General features: G+C 40.9%; 1 protein-coding gene and 1 long non-coding RNA gene across 3 annotated transcripts in view; one reads left to right on the forward strand and one right to left on the reverse strand.

Moving 5' to 3' along the window:
• Positions 1-24,654, reverse strand: part of LOC148141902 (uncharacterized) — a 93,939-nt gene that overhangs the window by 66,418 nt on the left and 2,867 nt on the right. Inside the window, exon 2 of the long non-coding RNA XR_015752377.1 lies at positions 18,925-19,835. This is a non-coding gene — a long non-coding RNA (uncharacterized LOC148141902). The remainder of the gene's footprint in view (positions 1-18,924; positions 19,836-24,654) is intronic.
• On the forward strand, positions 535-8,819 carry LOC148141905 (fibrinogen-like protein 1-like protein). Of its 2 annotated transcripts, XM_087977058.1 has the most exons (4): positions 535-600; positions 1,061-1,125; positions 5,965-6,044; positions 7,448-8,819. In XM_087977058.1, exons 3-4 carry the CDS (start codon positions 5,978-5,980, stop codon positions 8,056-8,058), a joined length of 678 nt encoding a protein of 225 aa, XP_087833184.1. In that variant the 5' UTR covers positions 535-600; positions 1,061-1,125; positions 5,965-5,977; the 3' UTR covers positions 8,059-8,819. The 2 variants fall into 2 exon arrangements, with proteins under 2 accessions (XP_087833184.1, XP_087833185.1); XM_087977059.1 differs by lacking the exons at positions 535-600; positions 1,061-1,125 and adding an exon at positions 3,417-3,441.

The following is a 24,654-nucleotide window of genomic DNA, read 5'->3' on the forward strand; positions in this document are numbered from 1 at the left end:
AGGGTGACATTTCTGTTGTTTGATATGGCATCTTGGGGGCTTCAGAAAAGCACACTGGAAAATGGAAAACAAGTTTCACCAAAGAGCAGCAATCATTGTGGACAGGAGAGGGAAGCAAGCAGACTTTTTCATGATCAAATTAGCTCCACACTGACAAGGCATGCAATAGATTGACAAAATAAAGCCAATTCTCAGTAGCAAACATGTCAGCAAAAATCTGAACTAGACTGACCTGCAGTGATCCAAAAAGAACAAAATAAGGTTCAATCATACTGCAGAAATCTCAGTGCAAGTTTATTCTTTATGTACCTTTATGTTCTACAATTGGTATATTAAGTAAAGTGGAAATTCACTTTTTAACCCCCATTTTTACTTACTGCCAAGACATTCTCCCCCCTTTACATCTCTATAATCGCTATGTCAAATTAATCAAACATTCGCATTCAACTCATGCTCTCGTGAAGCTGGTTTGACAGGTGTTGAGAGAATGTCAACACCTTTATTATACGTCACATGCATATAACTTTAATATGCATTACTCAAGCCCTTCAAATATAGTGTGCCTTCTAAACTCTCTGTGACTGGAAACCTGTTCATGGTGTAAGTAACTCAGTATCTATGTAGCTTTGCTTGTTGTTCTGAATTGCAATTTGCAATCTGTTATATCTTAAAAAAAATGAATTAAGCGGATCACATTTTTTACTTGTATGTGATTTTAAAACCATGTTCATTATATATAGTTTATAGAGGTGTTCTCTGAAAGATCTGACTTTATGGTCCACACACTTTACGCTGGTTGTTCTTGATCGATGTGTACTTGTTGATCTGAATACATTTATTGCTTTTATACAACAGAAGCATATTATAGGTTATATGTTAATAACAATGAGATACTTCATATATATTAACAAGATGACTAAGTAATATAACTGGTTTATAGACAGAGATATTTAATTAATGGCATGAATAACTTATTACTATCGAAACATATGCTAATGAGGTTTTAATCTGTAGTGCAAAAATAACTTACATTTATATCATGTCTTTAATGCATCCTAAGGTGTTGAACAAGAACTTTATTAAACAAAAGCTGACATCCTACAACATAAGAAGATATTAAAACAGGTAACTACACCTTCTCAAAGTATTAAGTTTTAATAAACATCTTAAAAAAGTGGAAAAGGAATCATGAGGAAGTTCTAAAGCTTCAAGTTTAGGAGTCAAACTTTCCAATGTTGAAGCACGGTGGCCCAGTGGTTAGCACTGCTGCCTCACAGCGCCTGTAGACCCGGGTTCAATTCCCGACTCAGGCGACTGACTGTGTGGAGTTTGCACATTCTCCCCGTGTCTGCGTGGGTTTCCTCCGGGTGCTCCGGTTTCCTCCCACAGTCCAAAGATGTGCGGGTCAGGTGAATTGGCCATGCTAAATTGCCCGTAGTGTTAGGTTAAAGGGGTAAATGTAGGGGTATGGGTGGGTTGCGCTTCGGCGGGTCGGTGTGGACTTGTTGGGCCGAAGGGCCTGTTTCCACACTGTAAGTAATCTAATCTAATCAACTAAAATTGTGGAAATAGGAAGTCAGAATTAGACCAGCACGTGGATCTTGGAGGATTGTACACCTGGAGAAGGTTCCTGAGATGCGGTGAAGCAAAGCCATGAGGTCTGAGAACAAGGATATAAGTTTAAATTTGAGACATTGCTGCAGGACAAGCCAATGTAGTTAAGCAAGCACAGGGGTGATGGTTTAACCAAACATGGTGTGAATTAAGCTATCTGGAGAAGAGATTTGGATAAGCTTAAAGTTATTAATTTTAGGCTATACTGTTAGTAATTTATGGTTGTACTGACTGACAGAGCAATAACTGGTCTGTTTCACTGAATAATGAATTTTAGCAAGCAACATGTAATCACCTTGAAGGGATATCTGATACCATGTAGGCATCACAGCTGCTAATGGATCCCTACACATAACTTTTTAAAGGAAAACTTTTAAAAATACAAGTTTAAAATAATCCATCAAATCAACAAGTAAATAAATTCTTCACTTACTATAGAAGTACAGTATCAGAAACACTGAATAAGACTCTGATGCTTTTTGTTTGAATACACAAATACACAGCAGCCTGTTGCAGCACGGAAGGTGATGCGATTAATTCAGTTATTCTGACAATTCTACAAAGTTATATTTGCACGCAAGCCTCTCATGTGAGTAATGTCAAGTCTACAATAGGTTCAGAATGTCATCAGTCACAGGGATGCTCATGAGTCATATCATATTTGAAGAGAAATTTTAGATCAATACATGTATTCAGCAACACTCTGTACCTCTGCAGATTCAACAAAAGAAATTGTTCACAATAAAGGAAGGAAATGTATTTTAATCCCAACTGATGGCATGACGAGACAAGATATATCCTATATATATTTATGTGTACTTATCTTGACTTTAACATGGTGGTCACTCACTGAACATAAGCACACAAGACTGCAGATTTCCTTTAACAATATAATAGAATTTTTTCACGTGAAAAAGCTATCTAAATATAGAACCTTAAAAATCACAGCAAACTAAGTCTCATATATTCTCCAGCACCATCACTTTACAGCATTTCAGATCCAAAGAAATTACACTTCAATATCTAATTTATGGGTTCAGTTTAACTGCGTTTCCCCAGTTCAGTCCTGTGAACTGTGAAGTCTTCTTAAATGAACACTGACAAGACTGAAAGGTTACATTTTCTATCTTTTACTAACTTGCAATTTCTAACCAAATATTCATGCATAGAAGTTTGACAAAAAATTAAATTTTAATCTTAAGGTAACTGTGATTTCCTGAACTGTCCAATACTCATTTCAAGAAAAAAACAACTAAATTTGCATCTGACCCCAGACATATTGCCTCCAAATCTGGCCTAAAAGCTTTCAATCTCTGAGTTTTGTTTTAAGCTAAAGTCAGTCCTTAGTTATTTTGAACCAAAAGTAAGCTATTGCCTTCGATGTTTACACTCGCTGTCGCAGACCACACCCTCACACTCCAGTATCAACAATCTTCCATTAACATTCCACGAGTTTTACAATCACCTGATCTCTAACCTTGTTTTTTAAAAAAAATTCTTCACAAAAGTAAGCACTAGTTTGAAACCCAAATTCTAAAAATGATATTAATGTATACAAATCACACACTCTTCATCACAAATGAAAATACCAGTGTTTTATGGTGCATAATTGGTTAGGGTGGACATGACTCATGACTTGATATCAGTTAGATGCTGTAATACCTATTTCTTTTTTGTTTATAATATTACATGAAATACGCAGCAATCAGATTTGTGCTAACCTTACAAATGCTCCTGTATCATCTATTCAAACAGGCTCTGGAGCTTTCCTTTCACTACAGTTGTTGTATTCCTTATTGCTTTTCAGACAACGGACCGTTCTTACTGGTGAGGATAATGGACCACAATTATTACACATTACTAATCTGGTTCAATTTTTGAAGTTCCATCACCTTCATGGTCCATCTCCGAAGCTTCCCTTTCCTTTCTGGAATTTTTTGTCTCCATTTCTGGGGAAAAGACAATCAAATCATATTCATCATAAGCCCACCAATCCCTTGGCCACCTTGACTACACTTCCTGCCACCCTGCTTCCTGAAAGGACTATAATTCCATTCTCCCAGTTTCTCAATTTCTGTAACACCCAATCTGATAATGGTTCCTCCCACAATGGAGCTTCCTAGGAATTGCAACAAAGAATCATCAAACTGATTCTGAGAACGACAGCATTGTCCTATGAGATCAGTTTGAGTAACTGGGCCTGTATTCTCTGACATTTAGAAGAATGAGAGGCAATCTCATTGAAACACACAAATTCATACAGAGTAGAATTCGTACAGGTAGAGTCAAAAGGTACATGGCCTGGCTGAGGGGTTGAGAATCGGGGACACAACTTCAGAATATGATGTAGAGATTTAAGACTGAAATGAGGAGGAATTTCTTTACTGACAGAGCACTAAAATGTTTCGAATTCTGTACCCCAACAGGCTGTGGAGGCTTAATCATTGATGGATTTCTAGATGTTAAACACAGGAAATGATATTGAGGTAGAATTGAGATTAAAGTTTGAATGGTGAAGCATGCTGAAAGGGCCAAAGAGCCTATTCCTACCCTTATTTCCTATCTGCCCATGTCTTTCATTTTGCTGAACTGAGAATTCCCCTCCACTGTGTTTGACAGGGCTGTCGAACATAACCAATCAATTTTCCACACTTCTGCTTTCACCCTTTTCTATCCCTCCTAGAAATGATAGTGTTCCCTTTGTCCTCATATTACAGATGATCAGCCATCACATTCAACTGATCATCCTCCACCAATTTCTGCCACCCTCGTTTGATGTCACCAGCTCCAAAGAAGAGTCATATTGACTTGAAACATTAACTTTGCTTTTCTCTCCACAGGTGCAGACAGACCTGCAGAGTATTTCCAGCACTTCCAGTTTCCATTTCAATTTTTGAAGCACCCAATGCAGGGTCTAGCTGTCAAGGCTGTTCTTTGATAAACAGTAAAGTTTGTCTTACGATATCTTCTGCAAAATAATATTTTGATATCCTGATGCATGCAGGTGCCAATATTAAAATGTAAAATCGATGACAGGATTATTCATGTAAAAATGTGAGAGATACATGGCCCCATGTAAGAAATATGGAGTTGGGTTGGTGGAAGTGTTTTTTGTACAGTTTTCAGGGTTGTCTCCTTTTTGTTCTTACTGAAGGAGTCACCAAAATAAAAAAAAATTAAAAAGCTTGAATATAGTCTCAGAGAATGTTTTGTGCAAAGAGATGTTAATTGAGCACTATAAAATCGGTGTCACTGTACGAGAAAATATTAAATAGTTTACAGACGGACAACTTAATTACAGAGCAAATATCCGATAAATAATCGTCTCACATTAATCTGCTGGCATCAATGTCATTCAGTAGATGGGGTGAAGTACAGTCACAGATCTTGCCTGCTTCTGATACTTGCACCTCTAAAAATTTTAGACACCAAAGGAAAGTTAGGTGTGAAGGTGCAGAGGTGAACGCATTTTCAGCATATTATGGGGCTAGGAGTTATTAGCAGTAGTATCGTAGTAATGTCAGAACTATGACAGCAGCAAATTTCCACTGCTGACCTTGGGTATTTGAGGAAGGTTCCCTAATTTGCACTCACATGGTGGTAGCCAATTCCATGTGGTTAACAAGCTAGAAATCTGGCTGAAAACTACAAAGTCAGACAGGTTTGCTGGGTGTCTTCAGAAAAATCATTGTGCAGCATCTCAACACCAAGGCAGAAAGCTCAAATCTACCGGTCAGTGCCGGTATTTATCATGTTGTCGAAACATCAATTCTCCTGCTCCTTGGATGCTGCCTGACTTGCTGTGCTTTTCCAGTGCCACACTTTTCGACTTTGATCTCCAGCATCTGCAGTCCTCACGTCCTCCTGTCCTCTAAGCAGCCAGGGATGTGGAGTCTCCAATCTGAGGTCCTATCCCTTCCTGCATCAATGTCCTTATTCCAGGCAACTAATGTACTACTTTCATAATGTTAATGAAATTCTAGGATAAGGTCATAAAATCAGGTAAATCAAATTAATTTTTTTGGCCACTCTGCCATGTTTCTGCTGGAGTAAGATGAGCATAGGACATTAGAACCGCAGACTCTGGATTCAATACCTTCCTGCATTTATAATCTGCTCCTTCAAATTGCAGTGGCAGTGACTGGAGGAGAAGACTTTGCTGGAGATGCTGTGACTACCATTAAATAGGAAAAATCAGTTTATTAAGCCAGTAAAGTAGTGGCCACACAGAAAATATGTATTGATACAATTTATTTATTGTGCTATATGGATTTAAGTCACTTCTTCATTGAGCTTTTCAAGAAGTAGAAAACTGTGCCAAAAGTCTGATGAATGATCATTTCTTTACAGGAGAATTACGAAAATGCAGCGAAGAACCTTCTTTCAGATTGGTTTCTTCCTTTTAGCTAGCATTGAAATAACTTCAGCAGGTAAGAAATATTATGATTAAAATTAACATTAAGACCACTTGCTTTCTAAATTTTCAAATGAAAACCATACATTAGTTCTACTGTAGTTTGAAATCTCAAACCACAAAAGCATACACATCTGCTGAGCTTGAATCAGAGGAATAACACGTCAGCTTCCAATGAAAGGTGATGAATTATGAAGAAAGGTTAAGTGTCTACAATCTAAAGACTAAATTACAAAAGTGAAAACCTACTGAGATATAAAGATTTAATTGTTATATGGCAGCTAAGCACATAGAGTCATAGAGATGTACAGCATGGAAACAGATCCTTCGGTCCAACCCATCCATGCCCACCAGATATCCCAACCCAATCTAGTCCCACTTGCCAGCACCCAGCCTATATCCCTCCAAACCCTTCCAATTCATATTCCCATCCAAATGCCTTTTAGATGATGCAGCCCCCACCATTTCCTCTGGCAGCTCATTCCATACACATACCACCCTCTGCGTGAAAAAGTTGCCCCATAGGTCTTTTTTTATATCTTTCCGCTATGCATGCTTTCCCCTAAACCTATGCCCTCTAGTTCCGGACTCTTCGGCCTGAAGGAAAATACTTTGTCTATTTATCCGATCTATGTCCCATATAATTTTAAACCTCTATAAGGTCACCCTTCAGCCTCTGACGCTCCAGGGAAAACAGCCCCAGCCTGTTCAGCCTCTCCCTGTAGCTCAGATCCTCCAACCCTGGCAACATCCTTGTAAATCTTTTCTGAACCCTTTCAAGTTTAATAGCATCTTTCTGATAGGAAGGAGACCAGAATTGCATGAAATATCCCAACAGTGGCCTAACCAATGTCCTGTACAGCCGCAACATGACCTCCCAACTCCTGTACTCAATACCCTGACCAATAAAATAAAGCATACCAAACACTTTCTTCACTATCCTATCTACCTGCGACTCCACTTTCAAGGAACTATGAACCTGCACTCCAACGTCTCTTTGTTCAGCAACACTCCCTAGGACCTTACCATTAAGTGTATGAGTCCTGCTAAGATTTGCTTTCCCAAAATGCAGCACCTCGCATAATGTATCAGACCTGAGGGTCAAAGCGCATAAATTTAAATGAATGAGAAATAGCTTTCAGTTATTAGAATGAATTTATTTGCATAAAGACAAACATGTACTTGGAACTTTTTCTCAAGCAAAGTAGTGAAGATAAATATATTAGATGGCTTGCTTCAATGGATGAAAGGCCTTTAAGACTTTTTCATCCTTGAGTTATCAAAACTGGACTTGTTCAGCTTATTGTATTCATTTGAGATGATGCTATTATTTGAGAATGACCAGAAACCTAGTTCCCTTCTCTCGAGGGATTATAGAGTATGGAATAAAATTGATATCATGATTGTGCTTGTCTTTAGTGCTACACGACTGCACAGAAATTCTACGAAACAACAGGAATGCTACTTCTGGGCTTTTCATCATTCAACCTGTCCGATCCCCTCCACTTGTGGTCAACTGTGTCATGAGAAACGATAGTGGCTGGACAGTGATTCAAAGTAGCAGCAGAGGTAGCAAGATCACGTGGACAGAGAGCTGGTCCACATATAAATATGGCTTTGGTGATGTTCTGAGTGATCACTGGTTGGGTAATGAGTACATCTACCTTCTAACCAGGCAAACTCGCTACAAACTGAGAATAGAGTTCATAAATTATCGCAATGCAATTCAATATGCAGAGTATTCCTCTTTTTACTTAGAACCTGAGAGTGGGAAGTACACAATCAGGCTTGGTTTATTTTCTGGGAATGTTATTGACCAAATGACAATACTTACAATGAATAGAATGATTGTTAACCAGGGTTTTAGTACTAAGGATAGGGATAATGATAACTACAGTCGCTGTTGTGCCAATGGTCGTGGTGGATGGTGGTTTGATGCCTGTGGTTCTGCACAGCTTACTAACAAGAACCCATATTGGACTGGAATTAGCATTAAGAAAGTTACCATGATGGTTCAACCACTGTGTTAATTGTGGCTTCACGAGCAATATCAATTTATTTGTCACTTATTTATTCAGTGGCCATTAACATCATATTGCTATTATGGGGAGAAAGCAAATTATTTCCATTATTACAAAATACCAGTAGTGTTCAGTATCCAGTCTACTCTTACTTCCACTATATGACCCCACATTATTTCAACTGGGAGGCATAAATATTTACCACTCCTCTCCCTCCCAGTTGCCCCATTATTCATTACACTCCTGGATCCAAACGCATTTACTATCCCAATAGTAAATGACTTGGAGCATCACAATATTCATCACTGTTCCCATTCCCCAGGTTGATAGTCACTGAATAAATTAAATCAGGTTCTTTGCCAGAGGAGATGTCTTTATTTCAGGATGCTAAAAATTGGTATAATCCGGTATGTTCATAAATTCATGTTTTTCATGTTACCACATAAATACTACAGCACACTATATGCAAGGAAAGCTTGACTTTTTTCACAGCTCAATCAATTTTTACAAAATTTGAATGCAACAAGTCATTTATCCAGAGCGCATGTGAACATGCTTGAAGCCTGGAAAATAATGGACAGCAACATGTAAATTTGTGAGGAAAGTTTATTGGCTGCCACATGGGCTGATTCTATTGGGGCAAGCCTGCATTCTAATTGGCCGAGAATTCCATTAATCTGCTTTAGCTCTTTTCCAGATCTACTTATGTTAAAAATTAGTGTATGTTTGATTACTGTAATCTTATCCAATAAACTTTCATGAGCAAAGACCTTATAATTATATGCTTTAAATGATGAGCATTTTGTACTGAAATTGCCATACAACTACTCAGTATAATCGACTATTTACATTTTTCAACAATTTCATTCAGAATTGATATAATTAGTGTTGCAATGTTATTCCACATTCAATTCATCTTCTCTTCAAAATTCTTTTTATCTTGTTTGTTTCGTGTGTCTGAGTCAACATTTGCATCAGCAGAAAGAATATCAAGTTCACGCACAAAGCAACCCATTGCTCATATCTTTTTTGATTGTGAAGAATCTAAAACTAAGCACATTTTAATACCAAGACTATGGAAGAGTTATTATTAGAGGGGATTGTTACAAATATAAATATATTAAAATAGTGTAGAGCAGAAGTTGATACAAGCATATAAAGATAATGTCACCACAGTCCTACCAGACCATATGACTGATGCGAACTGGTGGTAGTTTAACCAAAGGGTCACTACACCTTAGCAGGTGTGAGAATTAAACCCATGCTGTTGGCATCTATGTATTACAATCCAGCCATCTGAATGAATTGGTCCCCAAGCATGTACTTATACAATGGCAAAGCCATTTAGTTTCTATCACAGAGTCATAGAGTCAGACAGAATTAAACGCTGAAAAAGTAGAACAGAGAAATACTATTGGATAATAAAGTATTGGAAAGGTGTTCACAGGAAACTGAAATAGAGTTATAGTCACAGAGATGTACAGCATAGAAACTGACCCTTCGGTCCAACTCGTCCATGCCGAACAGATATCCCAACCCAATCTAGCCCCGTATGCCAGCACTTGGCCTATATCCCTCTAAACCCTTCCTATTCATATACCAATCCAGGTGCCTTTTAAATGTTGTAATTGTACCAGTCTCCATCACTTCCTCTGGCAGTTCATTCCATACACGCACCACCCTCTGCGTGAAAAAGTTGCCCCTTCAGATCCTTTTATATCTTTCCCCTCTCACCCTAAACCTATGCCTTCTAGTTCTGGACTCCCCCACCCCTGGGAAAAGACCTTGTCTATTTACTCTATCCGTGCCCCTCATGTTTTTATAAACCTCTATAAGGTCACCCCTCAGCCTCCGATGCTCCAGAGAAAACAGCCCCAGCCTATCCCAATATTGTGAAGTCAGATGAATCCAACAGCACAGAATCATCATATTTTGCACCACAGAAGGCCCATTATAGCCAATGCTGGCCATACTTTTCTCATTTTTATTTTTCAAGTATCCTTGTAATTCTCATTCAAAAGTCATTGCAAAATCTGCTTTTATGCCTTTTTTTGATGAAACACTGAACAAACCTGTGCAAAAATATATCTGCCTCTTTTTATGACAAACATGCATTGATAGCTTCAAATTACTGACTTAGTAAATATCCAAAACCATACTGCCTTCCTTATCTTTACAAATTCTTCCATAATTTAAACATCATCATCAAATTTTCTCTCAACTTGCTCTGTTCTGGTCTCTCTGCAAAATATCTCTCATCCCTTATATTATCCTAATCGATCTCTTGAAATCAGATCCCAGAACTGAAACCTGTAATCCAACTGCCACCCAATCAATGACATAAAAAGCTCCACAATGACCTGGTTGCTGTTGCGCTTCTTACTCCCATTTTTACAGCTTTAGAACCTGTATGTTTTCTTTACAGCTTTATCCATTATTTCTGCTAGACTTAACAATGTTGAGAATGCATAAAAAAACTTTGCACTACTAAGACCATACTATTCTGCTCATCATCTCCAATCACCCCTAGAAATATCAGAGACCAGGTAAATAATGACACCAGGCTTCAGTGATGGCTCTCTAAATGTACTCCTGAAAGCTGTCAAGGAGAGAAGGCAAGTTTTTCCTATGCATGGTAATGAGAGGCATCCCAAATGAAGAAGGCAGCCTGGACAGAGATGGCAATGGAGTTTTGTGCCCAGAAGTATTCAAAAGAATCTGGTTCCAGTGCTGCATGTGAATGAATAATCTGCTGCACTGTGCCTGATTAAGTACTACCGTATACTCAATGCTTCAATGGAGTTGCATTGTAAGTTGCCTCAGTCAATGTCAACAAAAAGATGAATCCTATATTATGTTTTATTATGTTTAACAACTTGCACCACTGTGGCACTGCCTCTCATGGTCTGCCAGATTTCACACTTAAAACAGAAAAGCACCTACAATACTCAGCCATTCACGCACGATCAGCTCACCAACCTTTCATCGCAACTCCATAAGACCATAAGACCATAAGACATAGGAGTGGAAGTAAGGCCATTCGGCCCATCGAGTCCACTCCGCCATTCAATCATGGCTGATGCGCATTTCAGCTCCACTTACCAGCGTTCTCCACGTAGCCCTTAATTCCTCTAGACAACAAGAATCTATCAATCTCGGCCTTGAAGACATTTAGCGTCCCGGCTTCCACTGCACTCCGTGGCAATGAATTCCACAGGCCCACCACTCTCTGGCTGAAGAAATGTCTCCGCATTTCTGTTCTGAAATGACCCCCTCTAATTCTAAGGCTGTGTCCACGGGTCCTAGTCTCCTCGTTTAACTGAAACAATTTCCTAGCATCCACCTTTTCCAAGCCATGTATTATTTTGTACGTCTCTATTAAGTCTCCCCTTAATCTTCTAAACTCCAACGAATACAATCCCAGTATCCTCAGCCGTTCCTCATATGTTAGACCTGTCATTCCAGGGATCATCCGTGTGAATCTCCGCTGGACACGTTCCAGTGCCAGTATGTCCTTCCTGAGGTGTGGGGACCAAAACTGGACACAGTACTTCAAATGGGGCCTAACCAGAGCTTTATAAAGTCTTAGTAGTACATCTCTGCTTTTATATTCCAACCCTCTTGAGATAAGAGACAACATTGCATTCGCTTTCTTAATCACGGACTCAACCTGCATGTTTACCTTTAGAGAATCCTCGATTAGCACTCCCAGATCCCTTTGTGCTTTGGCTTTATTAATTTTCTCACCATTTAGAAAGTAGTCTATGCTTTTATTCTTTTTGCCAAAGTGCAAGACCTCGCACTTGCTCACGTTAAATTCCATCAGCCATTTCCTGGACCACTCTCCCAACCTGTCGAGATCCTTCTGTAGCCTCCCCACTTCCTCAGTACTACCTGCCTGTCCACCTAACTTCGTAACATCGGCAAACTTCGCTAGAATGCCCCCGGTTCCCTCATCCAAATCATTAATATATAATGCGAACAGCTGTGGCCCCAGCACCGAACCCTGCGGGACACCGCTCGTCACCGGCTGCCATTCTGAAAAAGAACCTTTTATCCCAACTCTCTGCCTTCTGTTAGACAGCCAATCCTCAATCCATCCCAGCAGCTCACCTCGAACACCATGGGCCCTCACCTTGCTCAGCAGCCTCCCGTGTGGCACCTTATCAAAGGCCTTTTGAAAGTCTAGATAGACCACATCCACTGGGTTTCCCTGGTCTAACCTACTTGTTACCTCTTCAAAAAATTCCAACAGGTTTGTCAGGCATGACCTCCCTTTACTAAATCCATGTTGACTTGTTCTAATCAGACTCTGCTCTTCCAGGAATTTAGAAACCTCATCCTTAATGATGGATTCTAGAATTTTACCAACAACCGAGGTTAAGCTGATTGGCCTATAATTTTCCATCTTTTGCCTTGATCCTTTCTTGAACAAGGGGGTTTCAACAGCCATCTTCCAATCATCCGGGACCTTTCCTGACTCCAGTGACTCTTGAAAGATCTCAACCAATGCCTCTGCTATTTCCTCAGCCACCTCTCTCAGAACTCTAGGGTGTATCCCATCGGGGCCAGGAGATTTATCAATTTTAAGACTTTTTAAACTTTTCTGGCACTATCTCTTTCGTAATGGCAACCATACTCAACTCAGCCCCGTGACACCCTTTAATTTTTGGGATATTACTCATGTCTTCCACTGTGAAGACTGACGCAAAGTACTTGTTAAGTTCTCCTGCTATTTCCTTATCTCCCATCACTAGGCTTCCTGCATCAGTTTGAAGTGGCCCAATGTCTACTTTTGCCTGTCGTTTGTTTCTTATGTACTGAAAGAAACTTTTACTATTATTTCTAATATTACTGGCTAGCCTACCTTCATATTTGATCCTCTCCTTTCTTATTACACTCTTTGTTATCCTCTGTTTGCTTTTGTATCCTTCCCAATCTTCTGATTTCCCACTGTTCTTAGCCACTTTATAGGATCTCTCTTTTTCTTTAATACATTTCCTGACTTCCTTTGTCAGCCAAGGTTGTCTAATCCCTCCCCGGTTAATCTTCCTTTTCTTGGGAATGAACCTTTGTACAGTGTCCTCAATTATACCTACAAACTCCTGCCATTTTTGCTCTACTGTCTTCCCGGTTAGCCTCTGCTTCCAGTCTATTTTAGTCAGTTCCTCTCTCATGCCCTCATAATTACCTTTATTCAACTGTAACACCATTACATCCGATTTTGCCTTCTCCCTTTCAAACTCCAGACTGAACTCTATCATATTATGTTCGCTTCTTCCTAAGGGTTCCCTTACTTTAAGATCTTTTATAGAATCTGGTTCATTGCAAAGCACTAGGTCCAGAATAGCCTGCTCTCTTGTGGGCTCCATGACAAGCTGTTCCAAAAAGCCATCCTGTAAGCATTCCATGAATTCCCTTTCTTTAGATCCACTAACAACATTATTTACCCAGTCCACCTGCATATTGAAGTCTCCCATGATCAATGTAACCTTGCCTTTCTGACATGCCTTCTCTATTTCCCGGTACATGTTGCGTCCCTGGTCCTGACCACTGTTAGGAGGTCTATACACAACTCCAATTATGTTTTTTTTGCCTTTGTGGTTCCTCAATTCCACCCACACAGACTCCACATCATCCGACGCTATGTCATTCAAACTCGGAGAACTTCCCCATCTGATATATTTTCTTTTGTTGTCAAGAGCAATTGTAGAAATTGTGAAAAAAATTACACATGGATGGAGTTGAGATTTACTCCAGGGTGATGTTTTGGTAAGAATAAAGGTTATAACTCCATCTATAATCACAAAAAGTCTAAATAAGATTAAAGAGACAACAAAGAACAAGTTCCAGATTTCTTTTAAGATGTGTAATGACCAGAGCAATCATGCAAGGAAGTTCATCACCAGAGGTCAAAGCAATGCCACAAGCTGAGTAAGAGGTGAAGATGGTGATAACTCAAAGAGAGTTTCTGCCATGTCTTCATATTTGAGGTTCAGAAAGCAGTTGGGTAAGCTGATACAGACAGCTCACATAGAAGCTGAAACTGAAGGGGTTCTGGAATGCTATTGTATTAAAAACAGCATCCCAATGATGCTACAAGGAATGCATTGTTGTTCATCAGACAGTGATACTGCCCATTTAATATAAGTAGCACATGAAATTCCTACGGCAGGACATTTAGAATTTTAAAAACTCAAGCATCAATAAACAGGCATTTTACCTAGTCTAGAATTCATTACGAGGTAGGGCAGTGTTGTAAAATGTCATACATGTCAGGTAGTTAGAAAATTTCCACATGGAATCAAATTGGCACCTTTAATATTGACACCAAATTTTGAAAAAATACATTCAATTCACTATTAGTAGATTATAAAGGACCATTAAAACATAGAGCAGTACAGTACACCACAGAAACAGGCCCTTCTGTGCCAAACATGATGCCAAATCAAACTTATCCGTTCTGCCTGCCCATGTCCATATCCCTCCATTCCTTGCTTATTCACGTGCTTATCTAAAACCACCCCTATACATCTGCCTCTACCACTATCCCTGGCCGCACGTAGACAGGCATCTACCAATCTCTGTGCACAAAACTTGCCATCCAAATCTCCTTTGAGCGTTCCCCCTTTTAAATGGATTCCCGCTAGTTTGAAACACTTCAACTCTGGGAAAAAAGATTCTGATGTATTCTGGACATCGGAGTGCGTCTGGGAAAATTAACAAACAGTAAAATTCACAACTGATCTTGGAAGAACTGTTTGGGCGAAGTTCACAGCACAGAATTAGATAAGTTAATTGTTTTAAGTGGCCTACATAAGGTCTGCAGTAGTGAGTAGAGTGGGTTCTTTCTTGATGATATGTTTTTTGAGATATGTCTCTTGATTAAACTTCACATACAAGCCGTAACTATTAATCTAACTTGGGGCAATGTTTTGTAGAGGAACAAGACAGTGTTATTTTCTGGGTCTGTAGATTGTGAAGGAGCAAAAATAGCCTTCAGTAGTGATATGTGCTTCTTGTGAGATGTGGGAGTTTAAAGAGAGTTCAAGTGTTACTGCAGATTATATCTGCAATAAATTTTGTTGGTTATGAATCTTATCAGATCCAATGGATCGGTTGGAGAGACAGTTAGGAGAAATGAGGAATTTGCAACAGCAACAGTATGTAATGGATGGCAGTTATAGGAAGGGGGGGAAAGTCTCAGATACAGTCACAGAGATGAGTTAACTCCAGGAAAGGTAAGAGAGGTATGCACCTAGTGCAGGTGTGTTCTGTGGCTATACCCATTTCAAACAGGTATGCTGTTTTGGAAAATGTAGGGGGTGACAGATTCTCAGGAAAACATAGCACGAACAGCCAAGTTTCTGGTATTGAGACTGGCTCTAATGCAACAAGGGGCACATCGGGTTCCAAGAGATCAATTGTGTTAGGGGATTCTCTAGTCAGAGGTACAAGCAGACATTTCTGTGGCCAGCAGAGAAAAAGCAGAATGGTGTGTTGCTTCCCTGGTGCCAGGATCAAGGATGTCTCAGAGAGGGTGGAGAATGTTCTCAAGGGGAAAAGGGGCCAGCAAGAGGTCATTGTCCACATTGGAACCAACGACATAGGAAGGGAAAAGGCTGAGATTCTAAAGGGTGATTACAGAGAGTTAGGCAGGAATTTAAGAAGGAGGTCCTCCAGAGTAGTGATATCTGGATTACTCCCGGTGCTACAAGCTAGTCAGGGCAGGAATAGGAGGATAGAGCAGATGAATGCATGGCTGAGGAGCTGGTGTATGGGAGAAGGATGCACATTTTTGGATCATTGGAATCTCTTTTGGGGTAGAAGTGACCTGTACAAGAAGGACGGATGCACCTAAATTGGAAGGGGACTAATATACTGGCAGGGAGATTTGCTAGAGCTGCTCGGGAGGATTTAAACTAGTAAGGAGTGGGGGTGGGACCAGGGAAATAGTGAGGAAAGAGATCAATCTGAGACTGGTACAGTTGAGAACAGAAGTGAGTCAGTCAGGGCAAGCAGGACAAGGTAGGACTAATAAATTAAACTGCATTTATTTGCAAGGGGCCTAACAGGGAAGGCAGATGAACTCAGGACATGGTTAGGAACATGGGACTGGGATACCATAGCAATTACAGAAACATAGCTCAGGGATGGGCAGGACTGGCAGCTTAATGTTCCAGGATACAAATGCTACAGGAAGGATAGAAAGGGAGGCAAGAGAGGAGGGGGAGTGGTGTTTTGATAAGGGATAGCATTACAGCTGTACTGAGGGAGGATATTCCAGGAAATACATCCAGGGAAGTTATTTGGGTGCAACTGTGAAATAAGAAAGGGATGATCACCTTATTGGGATTGTATTATCGACTCCCTAATAGTCAGGGAAATTGAGAAACAAATTTGTAAGAAGATCTCAACTATCTGTAAGAATAATAGGGTGGTTATGGTAGGGGATTTTAACTTTCCAAACATAGACAGGGATTGCCATAGTGTTAAGGGTTTAGATGAAGAGGAATTTGTTAAGTGTGTCCAAGACAATTTTCTAATTCAGTGTGTGGATATGCCTACTAGAGAAGGTGCAAAACTTGACCTGCTCTTGGGAAATAAGGCAGGGCAGGTGACTGAGGTGTCAGTGGGGGAGCACTTTGGGGCCAGCAACCATAATTCTATTCGATTTAAAATCGTGATCTAAAAGTTGAAGTTCTAACTTGGAGAAAGGCCAATTTTGACGGTATTAGGCAAGAACTTTCGAAAGCTGATTGGGGGCAGATGTTCGCATGTAAAGGGACGGCTGGAAAATGGGAAGCCTTCAGAAATGAGATAATGAGAATCCAGAGAAAGTATATTTCTGTCAGGGTGAAAGGAAAGGCTGGTAGGTATAGAGAATGCTGGATGACTAAAGAAATTGAGGTTCTGGTTTAGAAGAAGGAAGCATATGTAAGGTATAGACAGGACAGATTGAGTGAATCCTTAGAAGAATATAAAGGCAGTAGGAGTATGCTTAAGAGGAAAATCAGGAGGCCAGAAGGGGACATGAGATAGCTTTGGCAAATAGAATTAAGGAGAAGCCAGAGGGTTTTTACAAATACATTGAGGACTAAAGGGTAACTAGGGAGAGAATAGGGCCCCTCAAAGATCAGCAAGATGGCCTTTGTGTGGAGATAATAAATGAACATTTTGCATCAGTATTTACTGTGGAAAAGGATATGGAAGATATAGAATGTAGGGAAATAGATGGTGACATCTTGAAAAATGTCCATATTACAGAGGAGGAACTGCTGGAGTCTTGAAATGCATAAAGGTGGATAAATCCCCAGGACCTGATCAGGTATATCCTCGAACTCTGTGGGAAGCAGGAGAAGTGATTGCTGGGCTTCTTGCTGAGATATTTGTATCATCGATAGTCACAGGTGAGGTGCCAGAGGGCTGGAGGTTGGCTAACGGGGTGCCACTGTTAAGAAGAGTGGTAAGGACAAGCCAGGGAACTATAGACCGGTGGTGGGCAAGTTGTTGGAGCGAATCCTGAGGGACAGGATGTACCTGTATTTGGAAAGGCAAGAACTGATTAGGGATAGTCAACATGGCTTTGTGCATGGGAAGTCATGTCTCACAAACTTGATTGAGTTTTTTGAAGGAGTAACAAAGAGGATTGATGAGGGCAGAGCAGTAGATGTGATCTATGTGGACTTCAGTAAGGTGTTCGACAAGCATCCGCATGGGAGACTGATTAGCAAGGTTAGATCTCATGGAATACAGGGGGAAGTAGCCATTTGGATACAGAACTGGCTGAAAGGTAGAAGACAGAGGGTGGTGTTGGAGGGTTGTTTTTCAGATTGGAGGCCTGTGACCAGTGGAGTGCCACAAGGATCGGTGCTGGGTCCACTACGTTTTGTCATTTATATACATGATTTGGTTGTGAGCATAAGAGGTACAGTTAGTAAGTTTGCAGATGACACCAAAATTGGAGATGTAGTAGACAGCGAAGAAGGTTACCTCAGATTACAACTGGATCTTGACCAGATGGGCCAATGGGCTGAGAAGTGGCAGATGGAGGTTAATTCAGATAAATGTGAGGTGCTGCATTTTGGGAAAGCAAATCTTAGCAGGACTTACACACTTAATGGCAAGGTCCTAGGGAGTGTTGCAGACCTTGGAGTGCAGGTTCATAGCTCCTTGAAAGTGGAGTTACAGGTAGATAGGATAGTGAAGAAGGCATTTGGTATGCTTTCCTTTATTGGTCAGAGTATTGAGTACAGGAGTTGGGAGGTCATGTTGTGGCTGTACAGGACATTGGTTAGGCCACTGTTGAAATATTGCATGCAATTCTTGTCTCCTTCCTATTGGAAAGATGTTGTGGAACTTGAAGGGGTTCAGAAAAGATTTATAAGGATGTTGCCAGGGTTGGAGGATTTGCGCTATAGGGAGAGGCTGAACAGGCTGGAGCTGTTTTCCCTGCAGCGTTGGAGGCTGAGGGGTGACCTTCGAGAGGTTTACAAAATCATGAGGGGCATGGATAGGATAAATAGACAAAGTCTTTTCCCTGGAATGGGGGAGCCCAGTACTAGATGGCATAGGTTTAGGGTGAGAGGGGAAAGATATAAAAGAGACCTAAGGGGCAACTTTTACCACCATACAGGGTGGTAGGTGTATGGAATGAGCTGCCAGAGGAAAAGGTGGTGGCTGGTACAATTGCAACATTTAAAAGGCATTTGGGGGGGATCTACGATGGCAGCGATCTGAGAAGATCACACTGCAGAGCTTTGCATTGCAGCAGGAGCAGGACGGTCCTTTAACCCACCCAACCCAGGTCATCAGGATTTCTTGGGGTGTTGGAAAGATTGTGGAGCCCCAAGAAACATTTAAAAATTGACTTACCTGCATTTTTAGCTGTCCAGAAATGCCTAAAAAGGGAGGAGGAGCATCTGAGGCCGGACCTGCAGTTTAGCCTGCAGCAGCCTCAGAGCAGATTACTCTCCAGGACCTGGTGAACCAGCTCTAGAAATCTCGCGAGATGTTGGGGAAACAGGTTGAAGAGAAGCTGGCTCCAGTCTCTCTCATGCTGCAGAAGCATGAGCAGCAGCTGGGAGACCTGGACAAGAGGACAGATGAGGTGGAGCACAGGGTCACAGTGATGGAAGCTGATGCCAGTTCATTCAAGGAAGAGATCCAAGCCCTGAAGACACAGGTTCATAATTTGCATGACCAAGTGGATGATCTTGAAAACAGGGGCATGAGAAAAAACATTCGGATCATCGGTCTGCCTGAGGGTAAGGAAGGTGAGTGGCCTGCAGAATTTGTTGATGATTAGCTGCCAAAGTTCCTTGATTGGCTTCTGAAATTCCTTGACTTGGAGACTGGCATGAGAGGATTGAAGATAGAGAGGGCTCATCGGGTTGCAGCATGGAGGTCGGGTCTGGGTCAACGCCCTTGTCCTTTCCAGGTGCGGTTCCATCATTACCGGGATAAGGAGATAGTCATGGAGGCTTCCAGGCTCCAGGGGAAGGATCCAAAGGCCCTAATTTATGAGGGGTCTAAGATCATGCTTTTTCAGGACTTTTCATCTGCGGTGATCCAGAAACGAAAATCATATGATGGTGTCAAGAGAAGATTGAAGGAGCTTGGTATTCAGTACTCCGAGATATCCGGCAGTGCTTCGGATCACCTTAGATGGATCCATGCATCTCTTTGACACATCGGAGAAGGCAAGAGACTTTGTGGACAAACTAACCTAATTTAAACAATTGTAGTATGCATAAATATTGTTGCTTGGGTATGCGTTTATCGCTCTGTAAAAGAAATGGAGGAAATCCAGTTGGAACTTTGTTTTTCCCCTTTTTTTCCTTCTATTGATAATAATTTGGTCAAACTATGTCTGGCAGTGGTTAAGATGTACATTTTAAATTTCTAAGTTAGGACATACTAAAGGATGGGTGGGGTATTTATTCCCCTCTTCTTTATATAAAAGAATGTTTTATTATTCATATTGATATTCTATGGGGTATTTATTCTTTTTAGCTTGTGCTTGCGATGCGGCTCTAGCTGGGAGAAGTGAAGGTGGTTGAGATGGTTAGATGCATATTTATGGGCAGTTCAGGATGGGTAGTTGCCCCCTCTGGGCAGGGGGTGAGTTCCCCTATTCAGCGCTATTGGCGCTTTATATGTTGGTTTGTTTTCTGGTTTTTGTTGTTTTATATTTTTAATAATTTTGTATGTTTGTTGAAGGTAGTGGTTTTTGTTTATGTAGTTTTTATATTTGGTGGACCATGCGACACTAAGGCTCAACAATTTGTGGTTCGGGTTCCTCCTCTCTGGAATTTAAATGTAATTGCAGAAGATTATGGCTAATGATTTGATTAAATGGTGTACCTGGAATATCAAGGGCAGTCACTCGCCAATTAAAAGGAAGAAAGTACTCTTGAGTCTTAGAAAAGAGAAGGTGGATATTGCTTTGTTACAGGAGACACATTTGGATGATAAGGAGCATCTGAAATTACAGCAGAATGGCTTTGACTGAGTTTATTTTTCATCATTTAATACCAGAAGTAGGAAAGTGGCTATATTCGTTCGGAAAAATCTCTCATTTAAACTGTTAGAATGTGTTAAAGACACATACAGGAGGTTTGTAATTCTTAAAGCCTTGATAAATGGGGAAGAATATGGCATTTTAAATGTTTATTGTTCCCCCAGCTCATCCTCTTAAATTCTTGGCAGACGCTTTTTCTAAACTGATAAGTCTCAAGTCTTGGCACATTATTATAGGGGGAGATTTTAACTGCCTCATGGACCCCACAGTAGACAGGTTGCCTAAAGGTCTCTTGATACCCTTTGCACAAACTAAACAGTTATTGGGTTTGTGTGGGGAATTAGGCTTGGTGGACGTCTGGAGGTGTCTCCACCCTACAGGTAGGGATTTCATGTTTTTCTCCAATCCGCACAGATGTCTCACGAGGATTGATTTTTTTCTGACCCCTGCAGTAACCCTGGATCTGGTGGCATCCTGTATGATTGGTAATATTGCCATCTCTGATCATGCTCCAGTGTACCTCATGGTTAAAATTAAGGATGTTACAGTGGATTCAAGGTACTGGCGAATGGACCCCTTTATTCTCATGGACAGCAAGTTTGTGGAGTATTTCCCGAGGGAATTTCCGGCATTCCTAAACATCAACATAGGCTCGGTTGATAGCTCATCTTTTCTCTGGGAAACTGCCAAAGCTTATGCCAGAGGGTTAGTTATTTCATATTCCACCAGTAGGAAGTGGCAGAAGGGTGAGCAGCAATGTCTCCTTGAAGCACGGTTGAAGGCAGCCGAGAAGGCCTATTTTGACAGACCCTCGTTGGTCAAACTACAGAGGGTTACGGCACTGTGGTCTGCATTAAATTCCATGCTCACGCAGCCGGCAAAGAAGGAGCTGGCTATTGCAAAGCAAAGGTTTTGCGAGCATGGTGACAAGCCAGGCAAATACTTAGCATACCTTGCCAGAAAGAGAAGTGCCCCACAAACCATTACAGCGATTTGGCAAGGGTCTGGGAACCTAACATGTGATTCTAAAAAGATTAATGTGGCGTTCCAGAGATTCTACTCTAAGTTATGTCAGTCTGAGAATTGTGAGGAGGGGCAGGCCAAAATGGAATCCTTTTTTAGAGATCTGAAGCTCCCGGGCGTGACTCCCGAACAACAGTCCTTTCTCAATGTCCCATTATCAGAGCAAGAAGTGCAGGAAGCTGTGAGGCAGCATCTGAGTGGAAAGGCGCCTGGTCCTGATGGACTTCCCAGTGAATTCTATAAGGAATTTATAAGTATACTGTCAGGCCCGATGCTGAATATGTTTAATGATTCATACAGTCATGTTTGTCTCCCACCATCTCTGAGAGAGACCAATATTTCACTTATCCTTAAAAAAGGGAAGGATCTGGAGGACTGTGCTTCATACAGGCCCATCTCGCTCTTAAATGTGGACTTTAAGATCCTCTCTAAGGCTCTTGCGTTAAGGCTGGAGACTGTGTTACCCTCTATTATTAAAGAGGATCAGACGCGCTTCATAAAGGGTCGCAGATCTTCCAATAACATTAGGAGGCTGCTTAACGTAATTCAAGCAGGCCAACAGCAGTCAATACAGGGATTGGTGATTTCTTTAGATGCAGAGAAGGCATTTGACTGAGTTAAGTGGCCGTATCTTTTCTATACTCGAGACCGGTTTGGACTGGGCGAAGTTTTCATAAGATGGGTAAAGGTTCTCTACAGTGTACCTCTCGCTGCGGTCATTACCAACGGGGTACGACCAAGCAATTTTAATATTTCTAGGGGCAGCCGGCAGGGCTGTCCCCTTTCAACATTACTTTGTACATTGGTGATTGAACTGTTGGCAGAGGCCATTCATGGGGATCTAAATATATCAGCTCCAGAAGTGGGGTCAAAATTACATAAGATCTCGCTGTATGCAGATGATGTTCTAATTTTCTTGACAAATCCAGCAGTCTCAGTGCCTTGCCTGAGACAATGCATTCACGCGTTTGGCGCTTTTTCAGGGTATAAGATTAATTTTGCTAAACCAGAGGCGATGCCTGTGGGTGGTCTTAGAAAATAGTTGGCTCTTGAGAGTGACTATAGATTCCCATTTAGGTGGTCACAGGGGGGTTTTGTGTATTTGGGTATATTCATAACTCCAGTTCTGGATTGGCTGTTCAAAGCCAATTTTACTCAATTATTTGAAAAAATTAAACAAGATCTCCAAAGATGGGAGCACTTCCAGTCTCATGGTTGGGTCAGATAGCGCTTATTCTCCCTCATTTGTTATACCCTATACAGATGCTCCCCCTGATTTTCAATAAACAAACACTCAGGAGACTGAATAGTTGGTTCAGCTCCTTTATCTGGCACCGTAACGGCCCCTCATTAAATTAGCCAAACTGCAGTTGCCTCATAGATTGGGGGGAGTAGACTTCTGGACATTAAAAATTTGACCTACATAAGTGATTGGGTTTATGCGGACCCTCTTTCAATATGGCTAGATATCGAAGTCTCCAAGGCAAGGTGCCCCCTTACCAGTTTGCTGTTTTTGGACAAGGTGAGGACAGTTAGGGAATATTGCCATAACCCAATAGTCATCAATACTGTTAAAGCACGGAGGGCAATTTGGCAGAGGGAAGGTAGTATTGGCAAAACATCTTTGTTTACGCCTTTAGTGGGTATGCCGAGTTTTCAACCAGGTATGATAGATTCAGGATTTAAACGTTGGGCAGCTAGGGGTATATCCTGTATGGGTGATTTATTTGAGGGAGGTGTAATGATGTCCTTCGATCAGTTAGTACGGAAGTACGAGTTACCTAATAGAGACCTCTTTCGTTTTTTTCAAATTAGGGATTTTATTCAAAAAAGGACCACACTTTTGACTGATCCCTACAAATCTGACATAGAAAGAGGGGTATTAAGGGCTAAGAGTACACTCTCTGTCAGTACTCTATATCACCAATTGGGGGGTGCCACCTCAGATGAGTCTGATCGACTCTGCAAGATGTGGGAAAGAGAGCTGGATGTTGAAGTTTCTGCAGAGGCATGGGAGGATATTTGGGAGAATGCAAGAAAGATATCAATTTGCGATTGGACCCATGCATTACAGTTGAAGATTCTCCACAGAGTCCACTTAGCCCCAGACCATTTGTCAAAATTTAAACAAGGTGTATCTTCAGCATGTCCCACGTGCAAGGTCTGCACGGGTACTCTTACCTATTGTCTTTGGTCTTGTGACAGGCTTCAAACATATTGGAGTGCTGTGGTGGGTGCAATGGAGAGGATTTTAGGTATGGGGTGGAGAAGGACCCTATTTCATTCCTTTTGGGCCTACCCACTATATTTCCTGCAGACTTGCATAAGGCAAAACTTTTTAGTATTCTTACATTCTGTGCAAGGAAGAATATCTTGCTAGTTTGGATATCAGAAAGCTCCCCAGGCCTGTCGGGTTGGTGGAAGATTGTTATGGAGCATATTCCCCTGGATTTTCTCACAAATATGGTACACCACAAAACTGAGAATTTTTATAAGACATGGCAACCCTTTTTGAAATACCTGGACACAGATTTATCTGCCACACTAACAAGGGCTTTTATATAGCCGTAACGATTGTGTTTCATGAGTCCAATATCCAGGGAGGAGGAACTGTGAATGTATGAGTGTTTTGTTTGGCTGGGCTAAGTTATTACTATTTATTTGTTTGTTGTTAGGTATTTATTTAGTTAGTTAAATAGCTAGTTTAGGTCTTTTTTAAATTTTATACTTCTCTATATATGTTTATACATTCGTATAGGAGGGTGGGTTGGGGAATTTTTTTATTATTTGGGTTTAGTTTTGAACTATTTTTGTACTGTTTTGAAATGCATTGTTTTGTATTTGTTGTAATATTTAAAAATCTATTTTTTTCTTAATAAAAATATATTATAAAAAAAGGCATTTGAATGGGTATATGAATAGGAAGTGTTTGGAGGGATATGAGTCGGGTGTTGTCAGGTGGGACTAGATTGGGTTGGGATTTATGGTCGGCATGGACGGGTTGGACTGAAGGGTCTGTTTCCATGCTGTACATCTCTGTGACTCTATGACTCTTATCT

The sequence above is a fragment of the Chiloscyllium plagiosum genome, unplaced genomic scaffold, assembly GCF_037043375.1.
Source record: "Chiloscyllium plagiosum isolate Xiang-an unplaced genomic scaffold, Cpla_swu_hap1 HiC_scaffold_31, whole genome shotgun sequence".
Classification (NCBI taxonomy): domain Eukaryota; kingdom Metazoa; phylum Chordata; class Chondrichthyes; order Orectolobiformes; family Hemiscylliidae; genus Chiloscyllium; species Chiloscyllium plagiosum.

Coding starts and splice junctions, on each gene's coding strand:
- LOC148141905 (XM_087977058.1), top strand. CDS start 5,978: ATGCAGCGAAGAACCTTCTTTCAGATTGGTTTCTTCCTTTTAGCTAGC. Junction 6,045..7,447: donor CATTGAAATAACTTCAGCAG/GTAAGAAATATT, acceptor GCTTGTCTTTAG/TGCTACACGACTGCACAGAA.